Here is a 26734-nt window from a genome sequence, read left to right on the forward strand (position 1 = left end):
TGGCGCCGGCACTGTGGAACGCCCTCCCATCATATGTCAAAGAGATAAACAACTACCTGACATTCAGAAGGCATCTGAAAGCAGCCCTGTTCAGGGAAGTTTTTAATGTGTGACATTTTGGTGTATTTTTTGTCTTTGTTGGAAACCGCCCATTTATTATTTATTATTTATTATTATTTATTATTTGGGGAAACAAATAATAAATACAAATAATATATAATTATTATGATTATAATTATAAATATAAATTATTATTATTATTATTATTATTATTATTATTATTATTATTTCTGGAATTTCCACAACACAGAATTCTGGAATTCAGAAATACAATGGAACCTTGGTTTTCGAACGTAATCCATTCCATAAGACCGTTCGACTTCTGAAACATTCTACTACTGAGGCGCAATGGGCGGCCAGCAATTTCAATGGAGAAATGCGCCTTGGAAGCCGTTCGAATTCTGACGCGCTTTAGAAAACGGAAGCATTCACTTCCGGGTTTTCAGCATTCGGGTTTCAAATTGTTCAGCTTGAAGGCATGTTAACGGACATTTGCTTACCTCTGCCCACGTCACTTTTTATATTTTTTTAATATACTTTATATAGCACGTTTGCACAGAAGGGCAGTCAAAAACAGTAACAAAAAATAAGCACGCCTCGCACAGTTATCTTACTTAACTGTTGGAAGACTGTGCGTTCCTGTTTATTGGACACAATTTATTCTAATGAATGCATTATCCGGTGTCCTTTTTGGTTTGCCCCAACATAAGGTCTGGGACGCAGGTGGTGCAGTGGGTTAAACCACACAGCCTAGGACTTGCCGATCAGAAGGTCGGTGGTTCAAATCCCTGTGACAGGGTGAGCTCCCTTTGCTCGGTCCCTGCTCCTGCCCACCTAGCAGTTTGAAAGCATGTCAAAGTGCAAGTAGATAAATAGGTACTACTCCGGCGGGAAGGTAAACAGCATTTCCGTGCACTGCTCTGGTTCGCCAGAAGCGGCTTAGTCATGCTGGCCGCATGACCCGGAAGCTGTACACCGGCTCCCTCGGCCAGTAAAGCGAGATGAGCGCCACAACCAGAGTCGGCCACGAATGGACCTAATGATCAGGGGTCCCTTTACCTTTACCTTAAGGTCTGGGAGCTTGCTTTTTTTTAAAAAAAAACCACATGTAAATTGTCTTTGCTTCTTTTGCATGAAATTCTGCATTCTGCGCATCATTACTTTGGATGTGCATGCAATGAGATAGCAGAGCTGGCTGTAAATCCCTATTGTGAACAAGGCAATCTGGGCATTCTGGCTGCCTAAGATTGGTGGTGGATCCCCCCCCCCTTCGAAGTTCTCTTATGTGGGTCATTACTTTGGAAATCTTTGATCCTTGCCCCTTTAGCGTCGGTTGTAATACATTTAATTAGAAAAGCAAAATGGATTTTACTTGTGGAATCCTTAATGCTACAATTGACGCAAAGCCCAGTGAACTTTAAAGTCTTGCAGCGCCGCCGGCTAATAGCTTCTGATGTGGGGGGTTGGGTTTTTTTATTGCTCAAAGGTAGCTGGCGAAATGAAAGTCTCGTTGGAGCAATGATTATGCTGTTAATAATATGGATATCCAGGGTGACATCATTCAATCCAGTAGTCTTTTTACTAGCAGGTGGAGAAGTCTTGCATGCTGTAAAATCAGTGGTAGGGAACCTTCAGCCCTCGAGTTTAATCAGCCCCCACCCCACCCCATTTGGCCCAGGCACCTGTTTGTTTGTTTGTTTGTTTGTTTGCTTGTTTGCTTGTTTGCTTGTTTGCTTGTTTGTTTGCTGCTTTGTTGCAAAGCTGTGTCCACTTCCCTTGATTATATATTGCATAAAGGTAAAGTGACCCCTGACCATTAGGTCCAGTCTTGGCCGACTCTGGGGTTGCAGCGCTCATCTCGCTTTATTGGCCGAGGGAGTCGGCGTACAGCTTCCGGGTCATGTGGCCAGCATGACTAAGCCGCTTCTGGCGAACCAGAATGGCACACGGAAACGCCATTTACCTTCCCGCCAGAGCGGTACCTATTTATCTACTTGCACTTTGACGTGCTTTCGAACTGCTAGGTTGGCAGGAGCAGGGACCGAGCAACGGGAGCTTACCCCGTCGCGGGGATTCAAACCGCGACCTTCTGATCGGCAAGCCCTAGGCTCTGTGGTTTAACCCACAGTGCCACCCGCGTCCCTATATATTGCATAGAATTGGAAGAGACCACAAGAGCTATCTAGTGCAACACTCTGCAATCATTTGCCCAGTCTCACAACATTTGTATACAGTCGACTCTCGGCTCACGCAAGGTTTACATTTTGGATATTTCAGCTCATAAAGCCAAGCTTGTTTAGATTTTATGTATTTATTTAGTAAATTTGTATACCGCCCTTCATTCTGGAACAAATAATATAACAAATGGTCAGTAAACAAAAAAAAAAAACCCTGCACATAGTAAAAACAACAACCCAATGTTCAAAAATTAGAATCAGCAATAATCTAAAAGCAGATTAATACACATGTCAACATTCCACATGTCTGGGTAGAGTTGCCTAAACAAAAAATGTTTTAAGGAGGCACTGAATAGAGTCCAGCGAAGGCATCGGTCTGATTTCCATAGGCAGGGAGTTCCAGAGAGTGCTGCCACACTGCAAGATCAATTTCTGCCACATACAGAATATTATGTGGCACCTGTAACAGGGCAAGTTCTCTAAGGGGTTGAATGGACACCTATGGGGTTAAACAATATTCAGCTGATGTCACGTGTGATGTCAGATTTCGATTTTCCTCTCCCCCCCTCTGTCATTTTCCCCTCGTGCCTTGCATTTTTTCATTTTAATTTTTAAGATTGTGAGCCTGTATGTAGGGACTGTCTTGTTTTGACTGTATTTAAGCTGCTCTGGGAGTCTTTTTGGCTGAAGAGGGAGGTATAAATGCTCCAGATAGATAGATAGATAGATAGATAGATAGATAGATAGATAGATAGATAGATATGGCTGGACCATAAGGGGGTTTGCAGCAACTGGGCTTTGCATCCACCAGCAGCCAGCTGATCCGTTGCTGCTTGCAAAATGCTGTACCCTTGCCCACAAAGTTTGATTTCAAATATTGAACCCTGGAGAGTCGCTGCCAGCCAGTGTAGGCAGATGCTGAGCTACCTGGGCCCGTGACCTGTCTAACGTTTGCCGTGTTGCGACTACCCACCTGCACAGGTACAGAGGCAAAACCTACAGGGCCACAGTCAAGATTGTCCGCACATCTGATCAAGTCCTGGATTTCTGCCGGAGAGTTTGCGCTAAGCTGGAATGCTGCCCAAATTTATTCAGCCCCATCCCAGTTACTGAAGCCTGCCCGGAAAACTGCTCCGTTCACACCAAAACGAAATATAGTGAGTATGATGGAACTGCATTGGCTCGTGGAAGTTCCCTGCCAACTTGCCCAGTTATCTTTGGGGACAGATGGAACGTTTCGTGCTCAGAAAGAGGAAAGATGACCCCTTTCCCTAAAAGCCAAAGAGCGGGATGAAGCTAAGCAGGTGTGAGGAACCTGTGACCCTTCAGATGTAACCCTCCAAACATCCCTGATTGTTGGCCATGTTGCCTGGGACAGGAGAGAGCTGAGGTTCATCTGTGGACATCTGCAGTAAACCCTAGCCATGCTAGTTAGTATATGAAGGGGTTAAGGTCCACAGAGTTCTAATTTGCTAGAGTAGGTTCGGTGATGTCACATCCCCTCTTCTCCTGAGAGGGAGGAAGGCTTGTTTCCTGTTCCTTCTCTCTCTCTGCCTCTCTCATTCTCTCTCCCTATTTACTCTGCAAGCAGCAGAGGCAGAAATGCCTCACCTTAGCTCTCTGCCTCAGGCGTGTGTCTGAGGCTGCCTTTGCTATATTTCACTACCCAAGAACATTTGCCTGCATTTCTTATTGTTGCACAAAGGCTAATGCATGGCCGTGACCTCGGATTAAGTAAGTACAGCCTTTTTAAACTTACTTCGGAGTGTGGTCTGTTTCATTGCATGAGGGTTAGGAAGGAGGCCCGCCACCTCAGGCAGCTGAAACATAATGAACGAAGGTTTAATAACCTATTCTTATGCTCATTTAATCTGCCTCAAGGATGGGATTTAAACTCTGGAATGTGCAAGCCCTGTGGTTTTATAACCGGCACCAGCCACCCCGCCCCACCCTTTATTAATTACAGTGGTGCCCCGCAAGACGAACGCTTCGCAAGACGAAAAACCCGCTAGACGAAAGGGTTTTCCGTTTTGGAGGCGCTTCGTAAAACGAATTCCCCTATGGGGTTGCTTCGCAAGACGAAAAAAATCTTGCATCCCCCCCGCGGGTTTTTTTCGCTTTTTTCGCCCTTTTCTTAAGCCGCTAAGCCGCTTATCAGCTGTTCCGCTGATAAGCCGCTTAACAGCTGATCGCTGGAAGCCGCTTGACAGCTGTAGCGCTAATCCGCTAAGCTGTCAATGGGCTTGCTTCGCAAGACGAAAAAACCGCTATACGAAGAGCCTCACGGAACGGATTAATTTCGTCTTGCGAGGCACCACTGTAATTTGCATCCTCTGTAGATGATTAAATAATATATCCTCTGACAGATTCCCATCACAAACAACATCTGGAGGGCCACAGGTGACAATGAACACAGGTTAGGATGACTAAATACAGTCATACCTCGGGTTACAGACGCTTCGGGTTGCACACCGTGCCAAACCCAGAAGTACCAGAACGGGTTACTTCCAGGTTTCGGCGCTTGTGCATACAAAGAAGCACTTAAATCACACTTTGCGCATGCGCAGAAGCTCTGAATTGCAACCTGCGCATGCGCAGACACAGCGCTGCAGGTTGCGGACGTGCTTCCCGCATGGATCACGTTCACAACCCGAGCGTCCACTGTAGTGGAATGAACGGTTGAGCCTTTTGCACATCCCTAGCACTAAAGAGCTGTTTAGCACCGATCAGCCACTTATTCTCAGTCAGCTGCTAAGGAATGTCCCGAAATCATGAGAGTATAGTGTTATCCCCCTGCCATTGTTACCCAGATTAGCTCCATAGGCTTTGGTTAGTTCGGCGACTAACCAGGTGTATTTTTGATGTTCGTCTTCCACTCCAGCTTATTATTGTGGAAAGAGGAGGAAAGTCATCAAGGCTGCAGCTGGAGAAAACAACAGCCGCAGCCCGGAGAGCAGACATGGCAAGCCAGCCAGGCGCAGGAAGATTCAGAAGCCCATTCCAGCGCAAAAGAAGAGTCCGCCATCTATAACAGACCTAGCGGAATCCGCGGAGGTGAATTTTTGGATTAAAAAATCTTATTTCTTTCAAAAGCAAATTGTCAGTGGAACGTGAGTTGATAGAGCCTTGAGGAGGTAGAGGGGAAGGTGCAATTTCAGGAATGATTTCTCATTCTTTTGTCTTTTAAACTATTTCTCCCTGCTGGTAGAAAGCTAGCATATCATGGAAAGTGCTAGGGCCTTTCCCCAATAAGATAGCTTTTGCAAGCCAGCCAGATTTGCAGTTCCTAAAGCAGTAAGCAGGCAGGAACAAAACTACCCTGCAAGATTCACACACCTTGAAAAATGGCAATGCACTTCTCCAAGCATAAAGTGTGCACGAGAATGTGTTTATTAGTTAAATCAGCCTACAGAGCCACATTAAATTTGACGGAGGCAACAGGTAGCTTTAAGAAATATATCATATATCATAAGCATATATCGGCCATGATTGCACACACAAAAATGTGCATATTTGGAGAAATCAGCACCAAAAATGCATGTGATTGTTTTTGTGCATAATTTTATCGTGAATAAGTGGAAATGGGCAAACTGGACTTTAAGTTGGGGAAATAAGAAACCAAAGCAATTATCACACTTTGTGACTTATTATCTAGTTTATAAACCACTTACATGTCCAAATGGCTTTTAATTAGATTCCAAGAATGAAGACAATTATAAAATTTGTTATGAAGTAAGTATTATTTGGGGAAGAACCTTCACTCAGCTTCCTCTTTCCCCCACAAAAACATACAGTCCTGATAACTTACAAATTCAGGGCTGCTTAAACAGCACCATCCACCCAGTTCATATTACCTCAGTTTCATTGCCGTTCATGTCTTTGACCCCTGTGGAAACCCAACTCTCTGCAGGAAAGCGACGAGGAGGAACCCGAGGCCCTAGACGACGAGACATGGAGTGAAGAGACCAGCCCAGAGCTACAAGATGACCAGACAGACATCTCCTCGGCTGAGCTGCCTGCAGCCAAACCTGCGAGCACAATGAGGCTGCGCAGCAGGGCTGACCTGGACCGAGTCTCTCGCAGCGGGAGGAGCAGGCGAGCCCGGAAAACCTTGGCTGTCTTGTGCGCCAAAGGGCAGAAAAGGGCTCGGTTCAGACAGGTGAGGTTTTGGACCGCTTTCTCGTGTCACCAATGCTTCTGGCGTGCTCCGGTTGCTACTGGAGCGGTTTAATAACTACAGCAAGACTCCCGCTTGGACTCCTGCAATGCGCTCTACATGGGGCTACCTTTGAAGGTGACCTGGAAACTAATCCAGAATGCGGCAGCTAGACTGGTGACTGGGAGCGGCCGCCGAGACCACATAACACTGGTCTTGAAAGACCTACACTGGCTCCCAGTACGTTTCCAAGCACAATTCAAAGTGTTGGTGCTGACCTTTAAAGCCCTAAACGGCCTCCGTCCAGTATACCTGAAGGAGCGTCTCCACCTCCATCGTTCTGCCTGGACACTGAGGTCCAACGCCAACGGCCTTCTGGCAGTTCCCTCACTGCGAATAGCCAAGTTACATGAAACCAGGCAGAGGGCCTTCTCAGTAGTGGCACCCGCCCTGTGGAACTCCCTCCCACCAGATGTCAAAGAGAAAAATAACTTTTTGAAGATATCTGAAGGCAGCCCTGTTTAGGGAAGCTTTTACTGTTTAATAGGTTATTGTATTTTAGTGTTTTGTTGGAAGCCACCCAAAGTAGCTGGCAGGAGACTGGGTTAGATAAGCCACAGGATCTCATCCATTTCTGCAATTCTATTTTTATATATTTATTTGCCCTCTTAGGTGATGAAGCCAGAGCCGGAACAGAAGCTTGTGCTGGAGAGCAACCCGTTGGAATGGACTGTCACGGACGTGGTGAAGTTCATCAAGCTGACCGACTGTGCCCCTCTTGCCAAAATATTTCAGGAGCAGGTGGGCCGTTCTTCATTCTCCCGCTTCTTCTGTGTCAGGGCTGAGAGTCAAATCCAGATTCATCTTGTAATTTCCACTGAACATAATTCCCACCCCCATCCCAAGGTTTCCCCTCCTGCGCTCATTTTGCTTGTGATGCCTCCTGCTGCTGCAACAAGCTCTCCTCCCTCTCCCTGGCAGCTCCCAGAACCAGAAGAGGTCTGAAAAGGGAGAAGGAAAGGTTGGCTGTACACAGGCATAGTCTCCAATCGCCTGGGGAAAGCCCTGGAGAGAGGAGGGGACTTTCAGTGTCGGAAACTCGATTTTCACGGAGTAACACCGCTGGGAGTGAGCTGCTATGCGTTTTTGCTAACAAATTTTGTTGTTTAGTTGTGTCCAACTCTTCGTGACCCCATGGACCAGAGCACGCCAGGCACTCCTGTCTTCTCCTGCCTCCCGCAGTTTGGTCAAACTCATGTTTGTAGCTTCGAGAACACTGTCCAGCCATCTCGTCCTCCGTCGTCCCCTTCTCCTTGTGCCCTCCATCTTTCCCAACATCAGGGTCTTTTCCAGGGAGTCTTCTCTTCTCATGAGGTGGCCAAAGTATTGGAGCCTCAGCTTCAGGATCTGTCCTTCCAGTGAGCACTCAGGGCTGATTTCCTTGAGAATGGATAGGTTTGATCTTCTTGCAGTCCGTGGGACTCTCAAGAGTCTCCTCCAGCACCAGAATTCAAAAGCACCTATTATTTGGTGATCCGCCTTCTTTATGGTCCAGCTCTCACTTCCATACATCACTCCTGGGAAAACCATAGCTTTAACTATACGGACCTTTGTTGGCAAGGTGATGTCCCTGTTTTTTAAGATGCTGTCTAGGTTTGTCATTGCTTTTCTCCCAAGAAGCAGGCATTTTTTAATTTCGTGACTGCTGTCACCATCTGCAGTGATCATGGAGCCCAAGATAGTAAAATCTCTCACTGCCTCCATTTCTTCCCCTTCTATTTGCCAGGAGGTGATGGGACCAGTGGCCATGATCTTCGTTTTTTTTGATGTTGAGCTTTAGACCATATTTTGCGCTCTCCTCTTTCACCCTCATTAAGAGGTTCTTTAATTCCTCCTCACTTTCTGCCATCAAGGTTGTGTCATCTGCATATCTAATAAATACTTAACTCCAACTTTGAGCATTGTGATTACTGACTGGCATGCTCCTGTGCCACAATTTTTTGAAACTGCAGCATACATTTTTTAAAAAATTAAAAATCACGAATGTTTCTTCTCCTTTCTGCAGGACATTGACGGCCAAGCTCTCCTCTTGCTGACCCTGCCAACAGTCCAGGAGTGCATGGACCTCAAACTCGGTCCTGCCATCAAGCTGTGCCACCAGATCGAGCGGGTCAAACTGGCTTTCTATGCCCAGTACGCCAACTGACCACGCCAATTGCCACTTTCCCGTCTCCGTGACTTTCGTTCCAAGGTTGCGCCTGGCTCTCCTGACCCTGAACTTTTTTGTATTTGGAAGTGCTGATAAAATATATATTGCGGGGATGAAGGTGGCAGCCCGGCTGCTTGCTCACGAGTAGGCTGGCCTGCAGCTGGGGCTGAGTAAGGGCTGCAAGGCTCCAGGCTCCTCCTGAGAGATTATGAGCCTCAAAGAGAGTCAGGTAAAGGGGTAAGATACGGAGTGATAGGCAGGGGATCCCTCCAGATGGATGGTTTTTTTGCTTGTTCATTTTTGGGGTTTTTTTTTTGCAGATGCGTTCTGCAACTTGTCCCTGATTCATTCAGATTGCATTAGCGATGGATTTATACCAAACCATACACGTACCATTCTGCTTCATGAGTTGTTCTGCCATGCTTTCCGCAGTGTTGGGCACTTTTGCACTATAGCACAGCTAAAAGAAGAAAAATACCCACCCAGAACATTTGCGGCATAGAAAAGGAATGTGCGTAGGCTCGCAAGGGCTGGACTTTGCAGTAGAGAACCTCTGGCAAAAAAAAATTGAGATGACGAGGATGACACTCGCTATCTCAAATCGAGCTTGCTTTTCCCTCTCTGTAAGCACTGGGGTTATTTCACGTGTTGATTTGCTGTTCTAAAGCACACACAAGAGCACCGTTTGGGAATGACTTCGTTTGACAGGGGAAAGAGGGGTCTTGAAGGCAGGGCGGCTGTCATTGGGGTCTGATCCTTGCGGTGCAATTTCCCTGGCCGAGTAATTGTGTACAGAAATGCATGCGCTGAGTTGAAGTGTGCATAAATGAGAAGGAAAGCTCACTGATTCACGGTGGGGGAAGCTGCATTGCAAAAAAATGTGTGCTAAACTGCATAGGGAAGAAGTCGGCAGGACGGATTTTTCAGAAGGACTCAAATCACCAGCTGGTGTGTTAAAAGCGCGAGAGCCGAATTTGAGATTGGGGAAATGAGAAATTAAGAGAAGCCGAAATGGACAGGCTCGGCCACCCCTAGTTTCCAACCACTGTGCAAGATCAAGGGTCCAAATTGTATAAACCGTTTTGCACCGCAGAGCATTGAGGGACACCCGCTTCCCCGACTCCTACAGCCAGCGGCTGAGGAAGCTGCTCAGGCACATGGGGCGAGCTGCCCATAGGGGCAGGATACACCCCGGGGCCTCCAGAGTCTGCCTGCCTCCTCCCACTCAGCCACCCTACAGCTGGTGGGGAGGCAGCAGGCAAACCGTTTGGGCAACGCGGAGCTTTCTGGCGCCCAAGCCACTGCTTCACTCCCAGGGGAGACGTGTGGCTCAGGCATGATGCAGGCCACACGGTGAGTGCCGCCCGCATTTTGTCACCCTCCCCCAGTGGTGACACCCGGGACGGACCGCACCCCCCTTTCTCCAGCCCTGCCTCCAGCCCCAGCCAGGCTGCTTGCTCTACTCCAACAGAGCACATGTGTAGCTGTGTGGGCTACAGGAGCATCACTTTTTCTTAAAAGCCAACATCCCAACATGCAGCTCTTTTGGAAGGGATGGGAGAGTTGGGCGCATTGAATCTAGTCCTTCCTCACTCTCAGGCAGCTCATTAGAAGGATCCCAGGCTTTTTAAAGGGCCGGTGTGCTTTTAGCCCTTGTTCCCGGCTCGGACTGTAGACTCTCCTTCATCAGAGGAGATTTTAAAGCAGAGGTTGGATGGCCATCAGTCAGGGATTCTTTAGCTGTGATTCCTTCATTACAGGGGGTTGGTTTAGATGACCCCGTAGGGTCCCTCCCAGCGCTCTATGAAAACACAAGAATTGGATTCCTTTGCATTATTAAACTTTTCTGTCCGTGCCCTGTTATTTTTCTTGTTACTAGCAGGAGGTTGGAAGTCTCCCATCATCAGATGCGAATGTTCAACACCAGCATCGAAGTTTCAAGGCTGCATTATGCACCATGCATTTATAAAGCACATGACTTCCCCCAAAGCAGCCTTGGAACTGTGGTTAAGGGTGCTGGGAGTTGCAGCTCTGTGGAGGGCAAACTACAGTTCCCAGCATATATTTTTTTTCGATGGGTGGGGGGATGTGCTTTAAATGTATGGCATGCGTAACAGCCCGAGTTGAGAGTGTTTTGGAAGGCGAAAATCCCAAGAGACGGTGAGAGCGAGATGGGAAGAATCCTGTCTCCTTATGCTTCCTGTCCACAAAAGAACGAGGCACGTTGTTAATTCTGCTGTACAAGATTGTATTCTGTATATAAATAAATAAATATATATAAATATATATATATGATTTCATGTAAATAATGGGGGAAATCTATATTCAGAGTTCTATTTTAATTTTTATTCAAAAACGGAGCAAAAGAAAACTTTTTACTCGAAGCGTTGTAAACCAGATTGTTGTTAATAAAGTCATTCAAAAGGATGCCTGTCTGTTTATGTCTCATTTTCCCTCCTGCTTGAACACAATTTGACCCATCATCCACTGCAGATCATGGGTACAGTGGTGCCTTGGTTCTCAAATGCCCTTGGTCCTCGTACGTTTTGGCTCCCAAACTCCTCAAACCCGGAAGTGAGTCTTTTGGTTTGTGAACATTCTTTGGAAGCCAAACATCCAATGCAGTTTCCGATCAAGTTCAGGAAACTCCTGCAGCCAATCAGAAGCTGCACCTTGGTTTTCGAACGGTTCCGGGAGTCGTGGACGGACTCCCAGAACGGATTTAAGTTCAACAACCAAGTTACGACTCTACTGAATATCCGTACGGAAGTTCTCTGGCGGACGGCCCACTGAGAGATGCTGCTGACCATTATAGCTCAATGGAACCCCAAGGTTTTCTCAAATACTAGCAACAGAGGGACGGGCAGGGCTGTCGTTTTCATGTCCTGCTTCTTGGTGACATCTGGATAGGTTTTAGTCAAAAGCTGGACGAGAATGGAAGAAGAGCCCTCATCTAACCCAGCGATGGAAAAGATGCTTAAATTAAACTTGCAAGAAGGACAAATCTCGCCACTTACCTTTGTCCATCAACATGCATTAAGAGGCATGTTGGAGAGAACTTTAGAAGAGAGATTGGACGGCCATCTGTCATGGGTGCTTTTGCTGAGATTCCTACATTGCAGGGGGTTAGACTAGATGACTCTTGGGTCCCTTACAACTCGTATGATTTTATGGGCCCCCTGTATGCCACCATTTGGTAAGAGTTTTTGGGAACGCTTGCCTAGGGTGTTGGGTATCCTCTGCTAGGTGGTTCATTCATTCAATTTTCTCGCTTTCCTTCCTTCCCGGGGCTGTGTCGGGTAGCTATAGGTAAAGGTAAAGAGACCCCTGACCGTTAGGTCCAGTCGTGGCCGACTCAGGTTGTGGCACTCATCTTGCTTTACTGGCCGAGGGAGCCGGCATACAGCTTCTGAGTCATGTGGCCAGCATGACTAAGCTGCTTCTGGCGAACCAGAGCAGCGCACGGAAACGCCATTTATCTTCCCGCTGGAGTGGTACCTATTTATCTACTTGCACTGTGTGCTTTAGAACTGCTAGGTTGGCAGGAGCCGGGACCGAGCAACGGGAACTCACCCCGCCGCGGGGATTCGAACCGCCGACCTTCTGATCGGCAAGTCCTAGGCTCTGTGGTTTAACCCACAGCGCCACCCGGCGCCATATGTTAAATGGGCTTCTAGAGGAGCAACTCTAGAAGAACTTGAGAATTTCCCCTCTCCTATCGGCCCCCTGAGTCTAGTTAAATGCCATCTCCCTCTCCCATGTTTTGAGTCTTCTGAATTAGAAAGGCAATAGAAATTATAGCTAAATAGTAGTTCCAAGAGCATTAATTGCCTGCTCTTGCAAATTTAATTGTATGGGATTCTTTACAGTCATATGCTGATGCTAATGAAACATAACAGGCTGTTATTGGATTATTCCGTGATGAAACCCCTTGGAGCTGAGAGGTTTACAAAACTGCTCTTCATCTGGGAAACACTTTTCACATCAGTTTTTCTGCTGAGGGGCCCTCCCGCGTCTGCCTCCAAATTCCTTCATGCAGGGGTCCGATTCTCCTCGGCCAAATTTATTTCTGCATTTTGGAGCTCTGAATTTACCTGATCTTGTTTCTGGGTAGGTAAGAAATTGAATAAAATACTACTACTACTGATGATGATGATACAGTGGTACCTCAGGTTACAGACGCTTCAGGTTACAGACACTTCAGACTCTGCTAACCCAGAAATAGTACCTCGGGTTAAGAACTTTGCTTCAGGATGGGAAGAGAAATCGTGCGGCGGCTAAAGTGGTGCCTCAGATTAAGAACAGTTTCAGCTTAAGAACAGACTTCCAGAATGAATTAAGTTCTTAACCCGAGGTACCACTGTAATAATAATAATAATAATAATAATAATAATAATAATAATAATACTACAGTGGTACCTCGTGTTACAGACTCTGCTAACTGGGAAGTAGTTGCGAACTTTGCCCCAGTATGAGAACAGAAATTGTGGTGGCAGCAGGAGGCCCCATTAGCTAAAGTGGTGCTTCAGGTTAAGAACGGACCTCCGGAACGAATTAAGTTCGTAACCCAAGGTACCAATGTAAGAATAAAATACATGTCAACCAATTCTAATTACTAAAGAATCCCCAAAAGTCTTACCAAGTGGTGGCCCATAGAATCATAGAATTGGGACCCCAAGGGTCATCTAGTCCAACCCCCTGCAATCTCAACTCAAGCATTCATGGCACATGGGCCGGCCAACCTCTGCACATGGCACATGGGCCAGCCAACGGCGTTTCCGTGCGCTGCTCTGGCTCGCCAGAAGCGGCTTAGTCCTGCTGGCCACATGACCCGGAAGCTGTATGCCGGCTCCCTCGGCCAATAAAGTGAGATGAGCACCGCAACCCCAGAGTCGGCCACGACTGGACCTAATGGTCAGAGGTCCCTTTACCTTTACACAAATCGTAAGGGCTGAGCAAATTTGCATCATTGGTTTTCAACGTTTTGATTAACTGATCATCCACATTTTCTGACATTTGGGGACTGGTATTGTTCAAAAGAAGAATGACACACATCTCACCCTTTGTATGTCCTCCCTAGACTTCTTTCACCATGCCTGCAACATATGGCCAAATCAGCTGTGGTGTGTGTTACAGCAGGATTTCTTGCAGCTACTTTTCACAAGCGGCTTCTTGCTATTGGCATCCATCTGCCTGGGGAGACAAGGGAGGAGTGCGCATTCAGGGATGTCAAGTCAAACCATTGGAGATTTTACAGCGCCTGCTGTGGCCGTAGAGACTGGTAGGGGAGAGACATGTTTTGCTGCAGCTGGGGCAAATGAAGGCGTCCTGTTGCGCTGCTGCAGATGCAACACGGTGCTTCTTCCGTTGTTTCATTTTGTCACGTTAGCGCTGGGAAAATCTCGTGTTTGTCATGGTTTCATTGTTGCATCAGCAGTTTCATACTAGCATCAGACGGGGCCTCTGAACAAAGGACACTTTGTGGCTTCAGCTAATCTTCTGGACCAGCACTAATGAAACCAAACTTTAGATAAGTCATATTTGCGTTTTGCAACCTTGTCGCCAGCGCACATCTCTCTGGCTGCTTCAGCTGCTAATTCTTGGTCGTTATCTGAACCTGAACTACCGTTGGAGATGAGAGGCTCCTCTCCTCTCCCAAAACAATAGGAACCCCTCAAACAATTGCCTTAGATGTAAGATTAAACCCATTCCGTTGCAGATAATAGGACAGGCTGTGGTGTGTGTTTGCTGCCCATGATCGTTTCCCCCAATTTGCAACCGGTGCCCCACAGGCTCAAAAAGGCTGATCGCCCCTGCCTTAAAGCAACATTTCCACTTTGCAAATTTTGTTGTTGTTGTTTAGTCGTTTAGTCGTGTCCAACTCTTCGTGACCCCCTGGACCAGAGCACGCCAGGCACTCCTGTCTTCCACTGCCTCCCGCAGTTTGGTCAAACTCATGCTGGTAGCTTCGAGAACACTGTCCAGCCATCTCATCCTCTGTCCCCTTCTCCCTGTGCCCTCCATCTTTCCAAACATCAGGGTTCTTTTCCAGGGAGTCTTCTCTTCTCATGAGGTGGCCAAAGTATTGGAGCCTCAGCTTCACGACCTGTCCTTCCAGTGAGCACTCAGAGCTGAGGGCTACCTAATTCAGAACTCCTAAATTCAAACCTGGCTACTTTGGGAAGCACCTCGTTTAGACAGGATGGGCAAAGGTGAAGGGACCCCTGACCATTAGGTCCAGTTGTGACCGACTCTGGGGTTGCGGCACTCATCTTGCTTTATTGGCCGAGGGAGCCGTCGTACAGCTTCCGGGTCATGTGGCCAGCATGACTAAGCCACTTCTGGTGAACCAGAGCAGTACATGGAAATGCCGTTTACCTTCCCGCCAGAGCGGTACCTATTTATCTACTTGCACTTTGACGTGCTTTCAAACTGCTAGGTTGGCAGGAGCAGGGACCGAGCAACAGGAGCTCACCCCGTCGCAGGGATTCGAACCACCGACCTTCTGATCTGCAAGTCCTAGGCTCTGTGGTTTAACCCACAGCGATACCTGCGTCCCTTCAGGACGGGCAAAGTGGCTGCTAATTACGGTCCTCAGAAGCAAATTTCATCTTTCCACTTCTTGCTCATGAATAAACAAGGCGCCATTGGAGAGATGGGTATTCAAAATATCTTATTAAATTGTGCAGCAGCGGGTAGAGAAAGCAGTCAGGAGAAACAACAATATGGCAATTTCAAATTGTATCAGTTCCTCCCTTGAGTTTATAAAATATGTAGATGAATGACTGCATAATACGGGGTGTTTGGCATAATCTCTTAGCAGTCAGCATTAGCAAGTCTTCTCACTGCTGCTGCTCCTTTTGTGCTCAGTAATTAGTTCTATCAATGCATCCCAGACGTGCCAGTATCAAGTCTGATCTCTGGCAGTGGCATCCGGAAAGACGGGGCAGTTTCTGGGGGCCCATTGAGTGCTGAAGGGGCCAACAGATCTCGGACCCACCAAGATCTCTTGCCAAGAACCTCTGCTGTGTTACAGAGTGTTTTGCAATGTGCTAAATAATTAGGAACTAACCAATCTTGGAAAGGGACACGGGTGGCGCTGTGGGTTAAACCACAGAGCCTAGGACTTGCCGATCAGAAGGTCGGCGGTTCGAATCCCCACAATGGGGTGAGCTCCCCAGCCTTTGTGTTCCACATCAGGGGCATGGAAGATGACCAGGAGGACTCCATTAGTGGGGTGAAGGTGGCAGCATACTCTGAGACTTCCAGGCCCTGGTGTTGGTGCATAATGATGGTGCCATCACCTTGTGTCACAGAGCAGAAGGGCCAATCTAACAGGAGTGATAATATTGGACTATTCTTAAATTACTAGAAGGAGAAAAAAGGTAAAGGTAAAGGAACTCTGGACGATTTAGTACAGTCAAAGGCGACTGGGGTGTGGCGCTCATCTCGCTTTCAGGCCAAGGGAGCCAGCGTTTGTCTACAGGCAGCTTTCCGGGCAATGTGGCCCGCATGACGAAACCGTTTCCGGCACAACAGAACACTATGACAGAAATAAGAGCGCACGGAAACGCCGTTTACCTTCCTGCCACACTGGTACCTATTTATCTACTTGCACTGGTGTGCTTTCGAACTGCTAGGTTGGCAGGATCTGGGACAGAGCAACCGGAGCTCCATTGTGGGGATTCGAACTGCCAACCTTCTGATGGGCAAGCCTGAGAGGCTCAGTGGTTTATACCACAGCACCACCCACTCCCACACTAGGTGGAGAGGATGCGTATCTGCCATGGTTCTCTCTGAGATGTGCATGTCATATGGCATGGAGAAGTATGCCTGTTCTCAAACCTGGGTGTCAGACATCAAGAAATCCCAAACACTGCTGAGGGTTCAGTGCCCTCTGCCCTTAAATCTCCATGTTAATTTTTACATTTAATATAGGAACCTTTTATTATTATTAATTGGAAGTGAGAGCTGGACCCTAAAGAAGGCTGATTGCCGAAGAATTGATGCTTTTGAATTCTGGTGCTGGAGGAGACTCTTGAGAGTCCCATGGACTGCAAGAAGATCAAACCTCTCCATTCTGAAGGAAACCAGCCCTGAGCACTCACTGGAAGGACAGATCCTAAAGCTGAGGCTCCAATACTTTGGCCACCTCATGAGAAGAGAAGACTCCCTGGAAAAGACCCTGATGTTGGGAAAGATGGAGGGCACAAGGAGAAGGAGACGGCAGAGGACGAGATGGTTGGACGGTGTTCTCGAAGATACCAGCATGAGTTTGACCAAACTGCGGGAGGCAGTGGAAGACAGGAGTGCCTGGTGTGCTCTGGTCCATGGAGTCACGAAGAGTCGGACACAACTAAACAACTAAACAACAACAAGGAAACAAATGGGACAAATGGGACATTCAGGGATCAAACCAGAAACTGGGACAGCTTCTGTAAATCCAGGGCTGTCCCTGGAAAATAGGGACCTTTGGAGGGTCTGAGATTCTGTACCCGAGAGCTACAGTGAGGACTGGATTGTATTGGTTATATTTGCAGCAATTGCACCAGTTTGACTTCAAGAGCCCCAAGATTCTGAACACTCGTTTTAAAAAATAAAAAAGTGTCTAGGTTTCTAAGAAGAAAAGTTATGAAGCAACATGTGGAACACTGTTGGCCATTCAGCTGAGTATTGTCCCTACTTTAGAGAGAATCCTTGAGAACTAAGGTTCCCCAGTCCTGCTTTAGATGATCGGGTGCATTTAACCAAAAGTCAAGGGATGGCATTCTTAGCTTCTACAGATCTCTGTTGAAATACCCACATTTCGGTGTTGTTATGATTATGTAGATGGAATAGGCCTTGGAGCAGATCCAGGAAAGCACTTCTTGCCTTCTCCAAAATCATGAAAAACAGCTCATTTGAAATCATTATATTTTGCACAAATTGCCTGCTACTGGGTTACACTGTCAAAGGCAGAGAATCATCGCTCTCTGCCATGCATAATTCCCACCAACACCTCACTATTAGCTCTTTATTCGTGCACAGAGTTAGGAGAAAGGAGAACCCACTTTCTGCAGAGCAGTAACCAGCGGTGTCATCCGGGGACCAGGCGGAGAAGTTGCCATGTCAGGCGCTAGCAGCTCCTCCGACAGTCAAATGGTGCAATTACTAAAAATCCTCGCTAATGACAAATAAATGGAACCGCAGCTGCTGGTGCCATATGCTTCCTGTCTGGGAACGATTCCACAAATGGCAAACACAATCTGTTGGGATCTTCTCGCGTGGAACTGAGTGACGGCTCTTGCTCAGTGTAAACCTGTGGAGAGTAATATAAGGTCCCTAGATCCTGGCGAGGAAATAGACCAGAAGCCACCCTACCCAGTGCCTCTCAGAGCTCAGGAAGATCCACCAACTTTCCATGAATGAATCTGCACAATCCAGGACACCGCCCTGCAACGAAGGGACAGAGGAAGGGTGCTGGGCCCGGGGACAACCCGAGCAACACGGTCTAGGTCCGGTCCCAAATCCAAGGGTTCCGCGAGGAGTCAGTTCAACAGGGCCAAGGCAGGACACAAAGGCAGGAAACCAGGCAAGGCCAGACACAGGATCACAGGCAGGTTCTGGCATACAGCAACATTGCTCCTGCAACCTGGGGCGGGGTCCGTCAGCCTTTTATCTTTGTGGGGGTAACGGCTGGTTCTGATCCCCTGGTGACTCACCTCCCTGTCTCGCCCGAAGGCGAGCACTCCTCCACAACCCCACCTCCTCTTGAATTCGGAAGTGGCTCTTTGGGAAGGAGGTGGGAGGCTTCCAGCATCTTGCCAGAGCCTCACACCTCCTTTCCAAAGCCCAGGTGCCTCTCTTACTCAGCTGTGGTAAGGGGCCATGTGTCAGATTTTGGCCTTACACAGGTTGCCATATTACCAAGGTCTGCCACTGCTCTGGAGGGACAAATGAGGCTGGCACATCCTTCCCACCCTCCGGCAGCTCCACAAATCAGGCTTAATGGAAGACCTCTCTTCCAGCACCAGACTAGATAATTCCACTTCATTGCTGCTGAGAGCAGCATATTTGCTCCGGTGATTCATGCTCGCCTTGTCAGAGCATAATGTACGCTGATCACGCCAAGCGAGCATACAAGAGTATTCTAACCGCATTTGTTTTAATGGCCTGACTTAATCTGAATGCTTCATTAGGTCGCTGACCTGTTAATAAGAGCAAAATGTACAGGAGGCCATTTATCTAGCAAAGGGAGGAAAGCGGAGCAGCTTGCTGGAGTGAGGAACTTGGTGCGAAAGACTGCCTTCCTCCTATCGGCTATACAGTTACCGAGTTTTGGTCCAAAATTGCAGACAGTGAGACAGTGGGTCCCTTTCCTTCTCCTTTAATTCGAAGTCTCAGGGTGTCAATTTCCCCATTTTCCAGTTAGGTGTTATTAACATTGCAGTTGTTGTATGAGGGATTATTATGAGCGGAATGTAATTGAAATTAATAAGATTTGGGAATGCAGAAATAAAGACAATCATCAAATCTTGCACCCGGGGGGGGGGCTTTATCTAAATTATATGATTCGGTATTTGAACGATTGGTATAAATAATTGTATTATAAATTGGTATTGCTATAATGAGGCTATTATTGGACTGTAATTGAAGACTAATAAAAATTATTATTGTTGTTATTATTATTATTATTAGTTTTTTATTTGAGTTTCTACTGAAATGAGACTGCATTTTAATCTTGTTTTTAAGTTGTATTTTAATGAATTGTTTTTATACCTGGTGTTAGCCGCCCTGAGTCCAGTCTTGGCTGGGGACAGCGGGGTATAAACAATTATTATTATTATTATTATTATTATTATTATTATTATTATTATACCTACACTTATGTGTATGATTCATCCAAGTGTATATATGAGGCTATTTTGCCTTCCCAAAATGTAGGACAGCATGTAAGATGTAGTGATGGATGCCAATTCTATTCAGGGCTGGCCCAAGCCATGCTCCTACCTGATGTGAAAATCAGCTAAAACAATGTGCAACCAGGACTGCCATCCATTGCGGTAGAGCACATACGTCGTGGTCCAAAGGTCCCAGGTCTAGTTCCTGGTATCTCCAGGTACGGCTTGGAGAAAACCCTGTCTGAAATCCTGAAGAACTGCTACAAGCCATTGTCAATGTGATGGCCAGGGACTCGGGCTTGGACTCGGAACCAGAGGAGTCTCAGTCCGCACCGGATCCTTTGCCTCAGGCATCATCTGAACCTAGTCTGGGGCCTGATCCTGAAGAGTCCCAGTCTGCGCAGGTTCCCCTGCCACAAGCACCAGCTGGGCCGAGTCAGGGGCCTGAGCCTGCCCTGGCTCCAGATGCGGGGATTACCTTGTTGCCTTCAGTTGGACCATCACTTACAGCTGCTCCACTACTGGTTTGGTCAGGAGAGGCTGAGGCGGCCCCTGGGTCTAGTAACCCACCGACGTCTCCCGAGCTGCAGAGACTGAGGTCTGAGAGAAGGAGAGACCTGAGTACTCACAGGAGGGATGCTCGCCTTCGGGCAAAACAGGGAGGTGAGTCGCCGGGGGATCAGGACCGGCCGTTACCCCATCAGAGATAAAAGGCTGTCGGATCCCGCCCCAGGTTGCGGGAGCAATGTTGCTGTATGCTAGATCCTGCCTGTGATCCTGTCCCTGACCTTGCCGGGTTTCCTGCCTTGGCCCTGTCAGACTGACTCCTCGCAGAATCCTTGGATTCAGGACTGGACCTGGACCACGTTGCTTGGGTTACCCCTGGGCCCAGCACAGTCAACCAGCCTTTCTCAACCTTGTGTCCCCAAGACGTTGTTGGACTACAACTCCCACCATCCCTAGCTTGCAGGATTAGTGGTCAGAAGTGATGGGAATTGTAGTCCAACAACATCCAGGAACCCAAGGTTGAGAAAGGCCGGTGTGGACCATACTGAGCCCCCGATATTTCTATTTGTTCCTATAAAAAGATTCCTAGTAATCTGCCTCCCTCTTTCTCAATCTCTCTCTCCCTTATCCAAATATGGAGTACATGTGAGCACAGGCTAATGAGGGAGAATGTGACAATGCAATGTGTATTTAAGTTATATGGCTTTTTTTTACAGGCATTAAGCAAAGCACCCCCCGCAATAAACAACTCTGCCTGAGCTAATACTCAATAAACAGTATGGTTTATAAGCAATTAGGGACTCGGAATTACAAAACAGCTCATTTTGGCACAACAGCGCCTTTCAACGGGATAATGCTACCCTAACAAGGCTTAGGAAGATAAGTGGCTTGTAAAAGTGCCATCATTTTCTTTCTTTCTTTTTTTTTTTAAAAAAATCAATTAAAAGCTTGGGTACATTTTAGCCCACCCTCAAGTGCCTCATTCAAAGAAGAATGAATGCATCGCGGTGGGGCCTGTTCTCGTTGCCCCTTCGGCGGCGGCAAGAACCAAAAAGTCTTTTTAAAAAAACAAACGAAAACACGAAGCCATCGCTTTCGATGGCTTGTCGAATCTGACAGGCTGCCGGATGAGTCAGATAACACCTCCCACCTCGCTTTTAGAGAAATAGAGAACGCATTCACCATTTCCTGTTGTTTCTTTTGATTTTAATGGCTTGCTGTTTTGTGAGCCCTAACCACGGCGTCCTGAATTGGAAAAGGGGGTTGGTGGGTGGGGAGAAACACACATTTTGGGGCTTTTATTTTTGCTGGGTGGGTTGCCAATGAGCTCATAGGTTACGTAGTTAACCTACGGCCTTCGCTCCCACAAGTTGGCCACCGACTTGGATGGCCTTATGGTTTTTGAAATATACTCAGAGTCGAGAGTGGATTTCATGCTCTTTATTCAGCTCATTGTGGTGAGGAGGAATGGAAGTTCCCCCACAATATCTGCTTTATATACATTATTTACACAATGGGCCCCACGTGATTGGCTAATTCCGGGATTCTCCTGTAGGCCAATCAGGTTGTGGATTCACTTCCACCTGGAGCTGGATTGAGTGGCTCCTGCGGACCAATCATACTGCTGCAGTCTTCTAGGACCAATCAGACTGCTGCATTCTAAATCCTATTGTTCTAGGACCAATCAGACTGCTGCATTTTGGATCCTATTCAACCCAGTACATAACAGTTTTGCAGGTTCAGAGCTGCAGGAAGACAGCGACGGAGCTTTAGCAAAACTCCTGCAATGATAGCCAAGGAGGGCAGCTTACCAACCCTTTGACGAGCCAGGAAATGGAATTGTTGATGTTGCTGTTAATTATTAAATTTGTATACTGCACTTCATACATAAATCTCAGGGAGGTTCATGACGTAAAATTGCAATATAATAATATTATTATTATTTATTATTATTATTATTTATTTATTTATTTATACTGCGCCCTTCCCAGTTCAAAAACCAGGCTCAGGGCGGCTAACAACAAATTTAAAACACTTAATTGTAAAAGCAGCATAAAATACAGTATAAAAACATGAATAACAATAAAATTCAAAGTTCAGAAATCAATTTAGGGGAATAAGCATTAGATAATCCCCAGGGCTAGCTGGCTGAATTGGTCCTACCTGGGCCAGCAAGGAGGCCAGGGGAGAATTAGCTGTGGGGTCTCAGAGCGTAAAAGGGGAGGGGGAGGGAAGAGAAGGGAAATAAAAGATCAGGCTGGATTCAAATTAAAGGCCAGGTGGAATAGCTCTGTCTTACAGGCCTGGTGGAAGGAGGTTAAAACCTGAAAGGCCCTAGTCTCATTGGACAGAGCATTCCACCAGGTCAGAGCCATCACTGAAAAGGCCCTGGTGGAGGATAGTCTGACTTCCTTAGGGCTCGGGACCTCTAAACTATGATTATTCATGGACCTTAAGGTCCTCTGCGGGGCATACCAGGAGAGGCGGGCCCGTAAATATGAGGGCCCTGACCCACAAAGGGCTTTAAAGGTTAAGACCAGCACCTTGAACCTGACCCTATACTCCACCGAGAGCCAGTTCAACTGGTAAATTACTGGGTGAATATGCTCCCAGGGCAGGGACCCCGTGAGGAGCATTCTGCACCCACTGGAGTTTGTGGGACAGTTTCAAGGGCAGCCCCGCGTAGAGCGAATTACAGTAGTCGAGCCTGGAGGTGACCATCGCATGGATCACTGAAAACCTCAGAATGCATAGCAAAAATAAGAGCAAAGGCAAACCAGTCATTGCCCCTCCCTCAACACATTTAAAAGGGCGTCGGATGTCAACCAGCCCAAGACACGGTTGAAGAGGAACGTTGTTGACTGGCGCCTAAAGGTGTATAATGAAGGCGCCATGTGAACCTCCCTGAGGAGAACATTTCACAAAGGAGACAGTGCCATTGTTACTTCTCCCAGGTGGCCTCAGGACCACAGCTCTTTGCAATTTTCCCAGGTGTAGCAGCGTAAGTATATAAGAGACAGGAACACTATTCCTCAGAGAACTTACTTGTTATGTACTGAAGTTCTCACCCTGGGCCAGCAGGGGGATACTGTAGATAGTTATGCAAATAAGGGATCGAAAGTGATGTTCAGTGATTGGATAGTTTTAGAAAATTGTTACAGTTACATTGTACTGGAGCTCTATATAAGCAGGCTGACTGAACCCTTCAGTTCAGTTTTGTCCCGGCCTGTGAATAAACAAGAGCTGTTTGAAGAATCGCTGTGTTGTCTGATATGTTCACCCACAACTTAACCTTACTACTAACAAGCCAGCTTCAAAGCTCTCATATTAATTTACAAAGTCCTGAACAACTTAGGTCCCTCAGGGATCACCTGAGCCCTCATTTCTCAGCCCGATCATCTGAAGGAGCATGGTTGGGTGTTCCCCAAATTGGTGAGGCTCATTTGATAACAAGAAGAAACTGAGCTTTCAGTATCATTAGCCCGGTCCTGTGAAACTCTCTGCCACTTGAAATTCAGCAGGCACTTTCGGTGTCAACTTCTAAACACCTGCTGAAAACTTTTCCATTCTGCCAGGTCTGTGCAAGCAACTAAGAATACATTCTTCCAGAATGGCTAACTCACGTTTGTTTCCGAATGGTTTTCATTGTGTGGTTTTATGCTATTATTGCTGCAAACTACTATCTTCTTGATGGCACAGCGGTATACAAATGTTTTTTATAAATAAATAAACTCAGCGTAAGAGCAGAGAGCCCGGCAGACAAAAAGACATGAGCTAGATTATTTTGAGAAGGATTTTGTTGCAATGGAGTTTAAAGGCTTTGCAGCTTGCCTTAGACATTGTGCAGAATAGGCATGTGGTTTTTATGCCCGCTGGTTATTGTGTAATCAAGAAAACCCATTATCTTCACCCGCAAGTGCGCTTCTTGCCTTTGAATCAAAAGAACAGAAAGTCAAAGACTTTGAGTTTGTTTTTTTCGTGCTCCAAGACTTCTAGGTTTCTTTCTTGCGAAACCCATTCCGCTAAGCAAATGTTCATACATCACGGGTTTGCTATGACAAATGTGAGGCTTAGTAAGTCTGGCAAGAAATATAACTAGGCTATTGTTTCAGTTTAGCAAGCAAGCACCCAGTTAATGCTAAGAAGGTGCTGTTGTTTGTTAGGGTCCAATAAGTGACTTGCCATTTGCATTCCTCGTCCATCTCTTGACTAAGCCAACCGCGTGTTCCGTTTGCATTATCATCGCCACCCAAAAACTCATTCTCGGCCATAAAAATGCATAAGGCTTAGCAGAGCAACAGCTGCCAAGCAGATCTGGGATTTCGTCAGTGCTCGGGGCTAATGGTAGCTCAGCTTTTGCCCTTCTGTGCTAATGATGGATTGATGTGGCGGCTGAGAGCTTCAGCTAGGAAGTCCCTGGTTCAAAGGGCGCCCCAGCTGTGAACGCACTAAGTTGTCTTAGGGCCCGTTCACACATTACGTCGGAGGACGGATGTTAAGTTGTGGGTGAACATATCAGACGACACAGCGATTCTTCAAACAGCTCTTGTTTATTCACAGGCCAGAACAGAACCGAACTGAAGGATTCAGCCAGCCTGCTTATATAGAGCTCCACTAGAACGCAACAGTAACCATTTTCTGTAACTAGCCAATCACTGAATGTCACTTTCAATCCCTTATTTACATATGTGGACCTGAACTATCTACAGTATCCCCCTGCTGGCCCAGGGTGAGAACTTCAGTACATAACAACAGAGGTGGGGTTTCTTTTGAACCCAGTATCAGTGAGCCCGGTGCCATGGTACACAAGAATGTGGCCTAAACACAAAACTAGTAAGAACCAGTTGTGGAGGAACTGAAGAAGCTGAATGTTAAAATGAAAATAAAAGCCAGCTAAGGTGCAAGGAGGGTTCTGCAGGCACAGTAGAACAACAATGAGTTGTGTGTTTCCAAGGACTGGTTGGATGAGAGATGGTGGGGCAGAAGAGGATGAAACAGCCAAGATGAAACATATATTTTGCTTTTGTAGAATGTGGCCTAATGTAAAGCTCTCGCAGACCATTTTGACTCAGTCTGCTAATGCGTTGCTGAAGTCTGGCTAACTAGGAATTCGATGCAAGTCTCTTTTTATATATATATATAAATTTTTATTAAGTTTTTCTTTAACAAATAATTTTGACAACCATGTTTACCAATTTACAGTTTTTGAACTTCCACCAGTACCTCCTTCAATCATCCATTTTTCGTATCTTTACACATTTTCTATGTAGTATTGCCGATTTAATAATAACCTTCCATCTCAGTTTCTTTCTTACAATATACCTTGGTTTATCACAAAGCCTCTTTAAAACCCACTAGCATTGTCTGTTCATCACATACAGTTTTCAGATATTCCGTAAACTTTCCCCAGTCCTCAATGAATTTGTGATCTTTCTGATATCTAATTTTTCCAGTCATTTTATCCAATTCTGCATAATCCATAAGTTTCATTCTCCACTCAGTCAAGGTCGGTAGTTCCTCTTGTTTCCATTTTTGGGCATTAGTATTCTTGCCGCTGTAACTGCATATTGAAACAATTTATAATCACATCTTTTTATCTCTCTTCCTGTTATTCCTAACAAAAAGGCTTCTGGGTTTTTAACAAACGTATATTTAAACATCTTTTTCAATTCGTTGTATATCATTTCCCAGAAACCCTTTACCTTCTTACATTCCCACCACATATGAAAAAATGAACCTTCTTTTTCTTTACATTTCCAACACTTATTACATGTTTTATACATTTTTGTTAACTTTATGATGCAAGTCTCCATACTTAGAACTCTCATGGGAAATTTCTTTCACAGGAGCTCACATCTGGAAATCAAAGAAACTGTTGCGAGTCCTTTAAAATACCCATTTTACAAAATATAAATGGGCAGATGCTCAGACACCGCCAAACGAGGAGTCAAACCTGTACACGCACACACATGGAAACATATGGAATGGATCACAATAGGTCAAATATCTGAAAAGCTTTTGCATGGAAATTCGTTTTCTGCTGCTCCAGAGGGGAGGACCCAAAGCACTGGATTCAAATTACAAGGAAGGAGATTCTGACTGATGTTCAGTAGAAATTTTCTGGCATTAAGAGCTGTTCAACAGTGGAACAGGCGCCCTCAGAAGGTTGCAGACTCTCCTTCCTTGGAGGTGTTTAAGCAGAGGTTAGATATCCATCTGTCCGGGATTCTTTAGCTGGGATTCCTGTATGGTAGGGGGTTGGACTAGATGACTCCGACCCTACATGTCTCCGATTCTATCATCAGAGATGGGGCAGGCATGTTGAGACACCAGGGGGAATAGCTCCCCGCTATGCATACAGCGTAATTTAAAGGAGCGCTTTAAATTTGTGGGACGTGTATGTTGAATGGTTTCTTTAAATGTAAAGGTTCATCATTGTTCCACCCGATGTGTATGTCTTTGAGGGGCCAGAGCAAAATAACGAGACCCAGCTTTGCAGCTGTGAAACATAGCAGGTGCTGCTGAGTTGCATTGATTAAGGTGTGTCAGCATTTGGGTGTAGTATATAAGGAGCAGCACCTAGCTCTCCCATTACCCTGGGGGTTGGGTTGGTGGTTGGGTCTGGTTTGTTGTTGATGTATTTAGTGTAAATGGAGTTTTTGTTTTTGTTATTAAAACCTTGTTTAAGTTATTTTTGAGTCCCTTTTTAATGCATGGTCTCCCCAGCAAGCTCTCTGCAGCACCA

At 46.4% G+C, this 26734-nt stretch overlaps 1 protein-coding gene across 3 annotated transcripts in view; it reads left to right on the plus strand.

The window, feature by feature from the left end:
* The window catches only part of SFMBT2 (Scm like with four mbt domains 2), a 72159-nt gene extending 62900 nt beyond the window's left edge, over positions 1-9259 (plus strand). For 2 of the 3 annotated variants that reach the window (XM_081926898.1, XM_081926897.1), the window contains 5 exons: positions 3219-3394; positions 5119-5291; positions 6148-6396; positions 7066-7194; positions 8459-9259. In XM_081926898.1, coding sequence (XP_081783024.1) covers positions 3219-3394; positions 5119-5291; positions 6148-6396; positions 7066-7194; positions 8459-8599 — 868 coding nt within the window. In that variant the 3' untranslated portion in view covers positions 8600-9259. The remainder of the gene's footprint in view (positions 1-3218; positions 3395-5118; positions 5292-6147; positions 6397-7065; positions 7195-8458) is intronic. The other variant, XM_081926899.1, reaches the window with a different exon arrangement.
* The last annotated feature ends 17475 nt before the right edge of the window (positions 9260-26734 follow it).

Source organism: Podarcis melisellensis (genome assembly GCF_964234715.1).
Source record: "Podarcis melisellensis genome assembly, chromosome: 10".
Classification (NCBI taxonomy): domain Eukaryota; kingdom Metazoa; phylum Chordata; class Lepidosauria; order Squamata; family Lacertidae; genus Podarcis; species Podarcis melisellensis.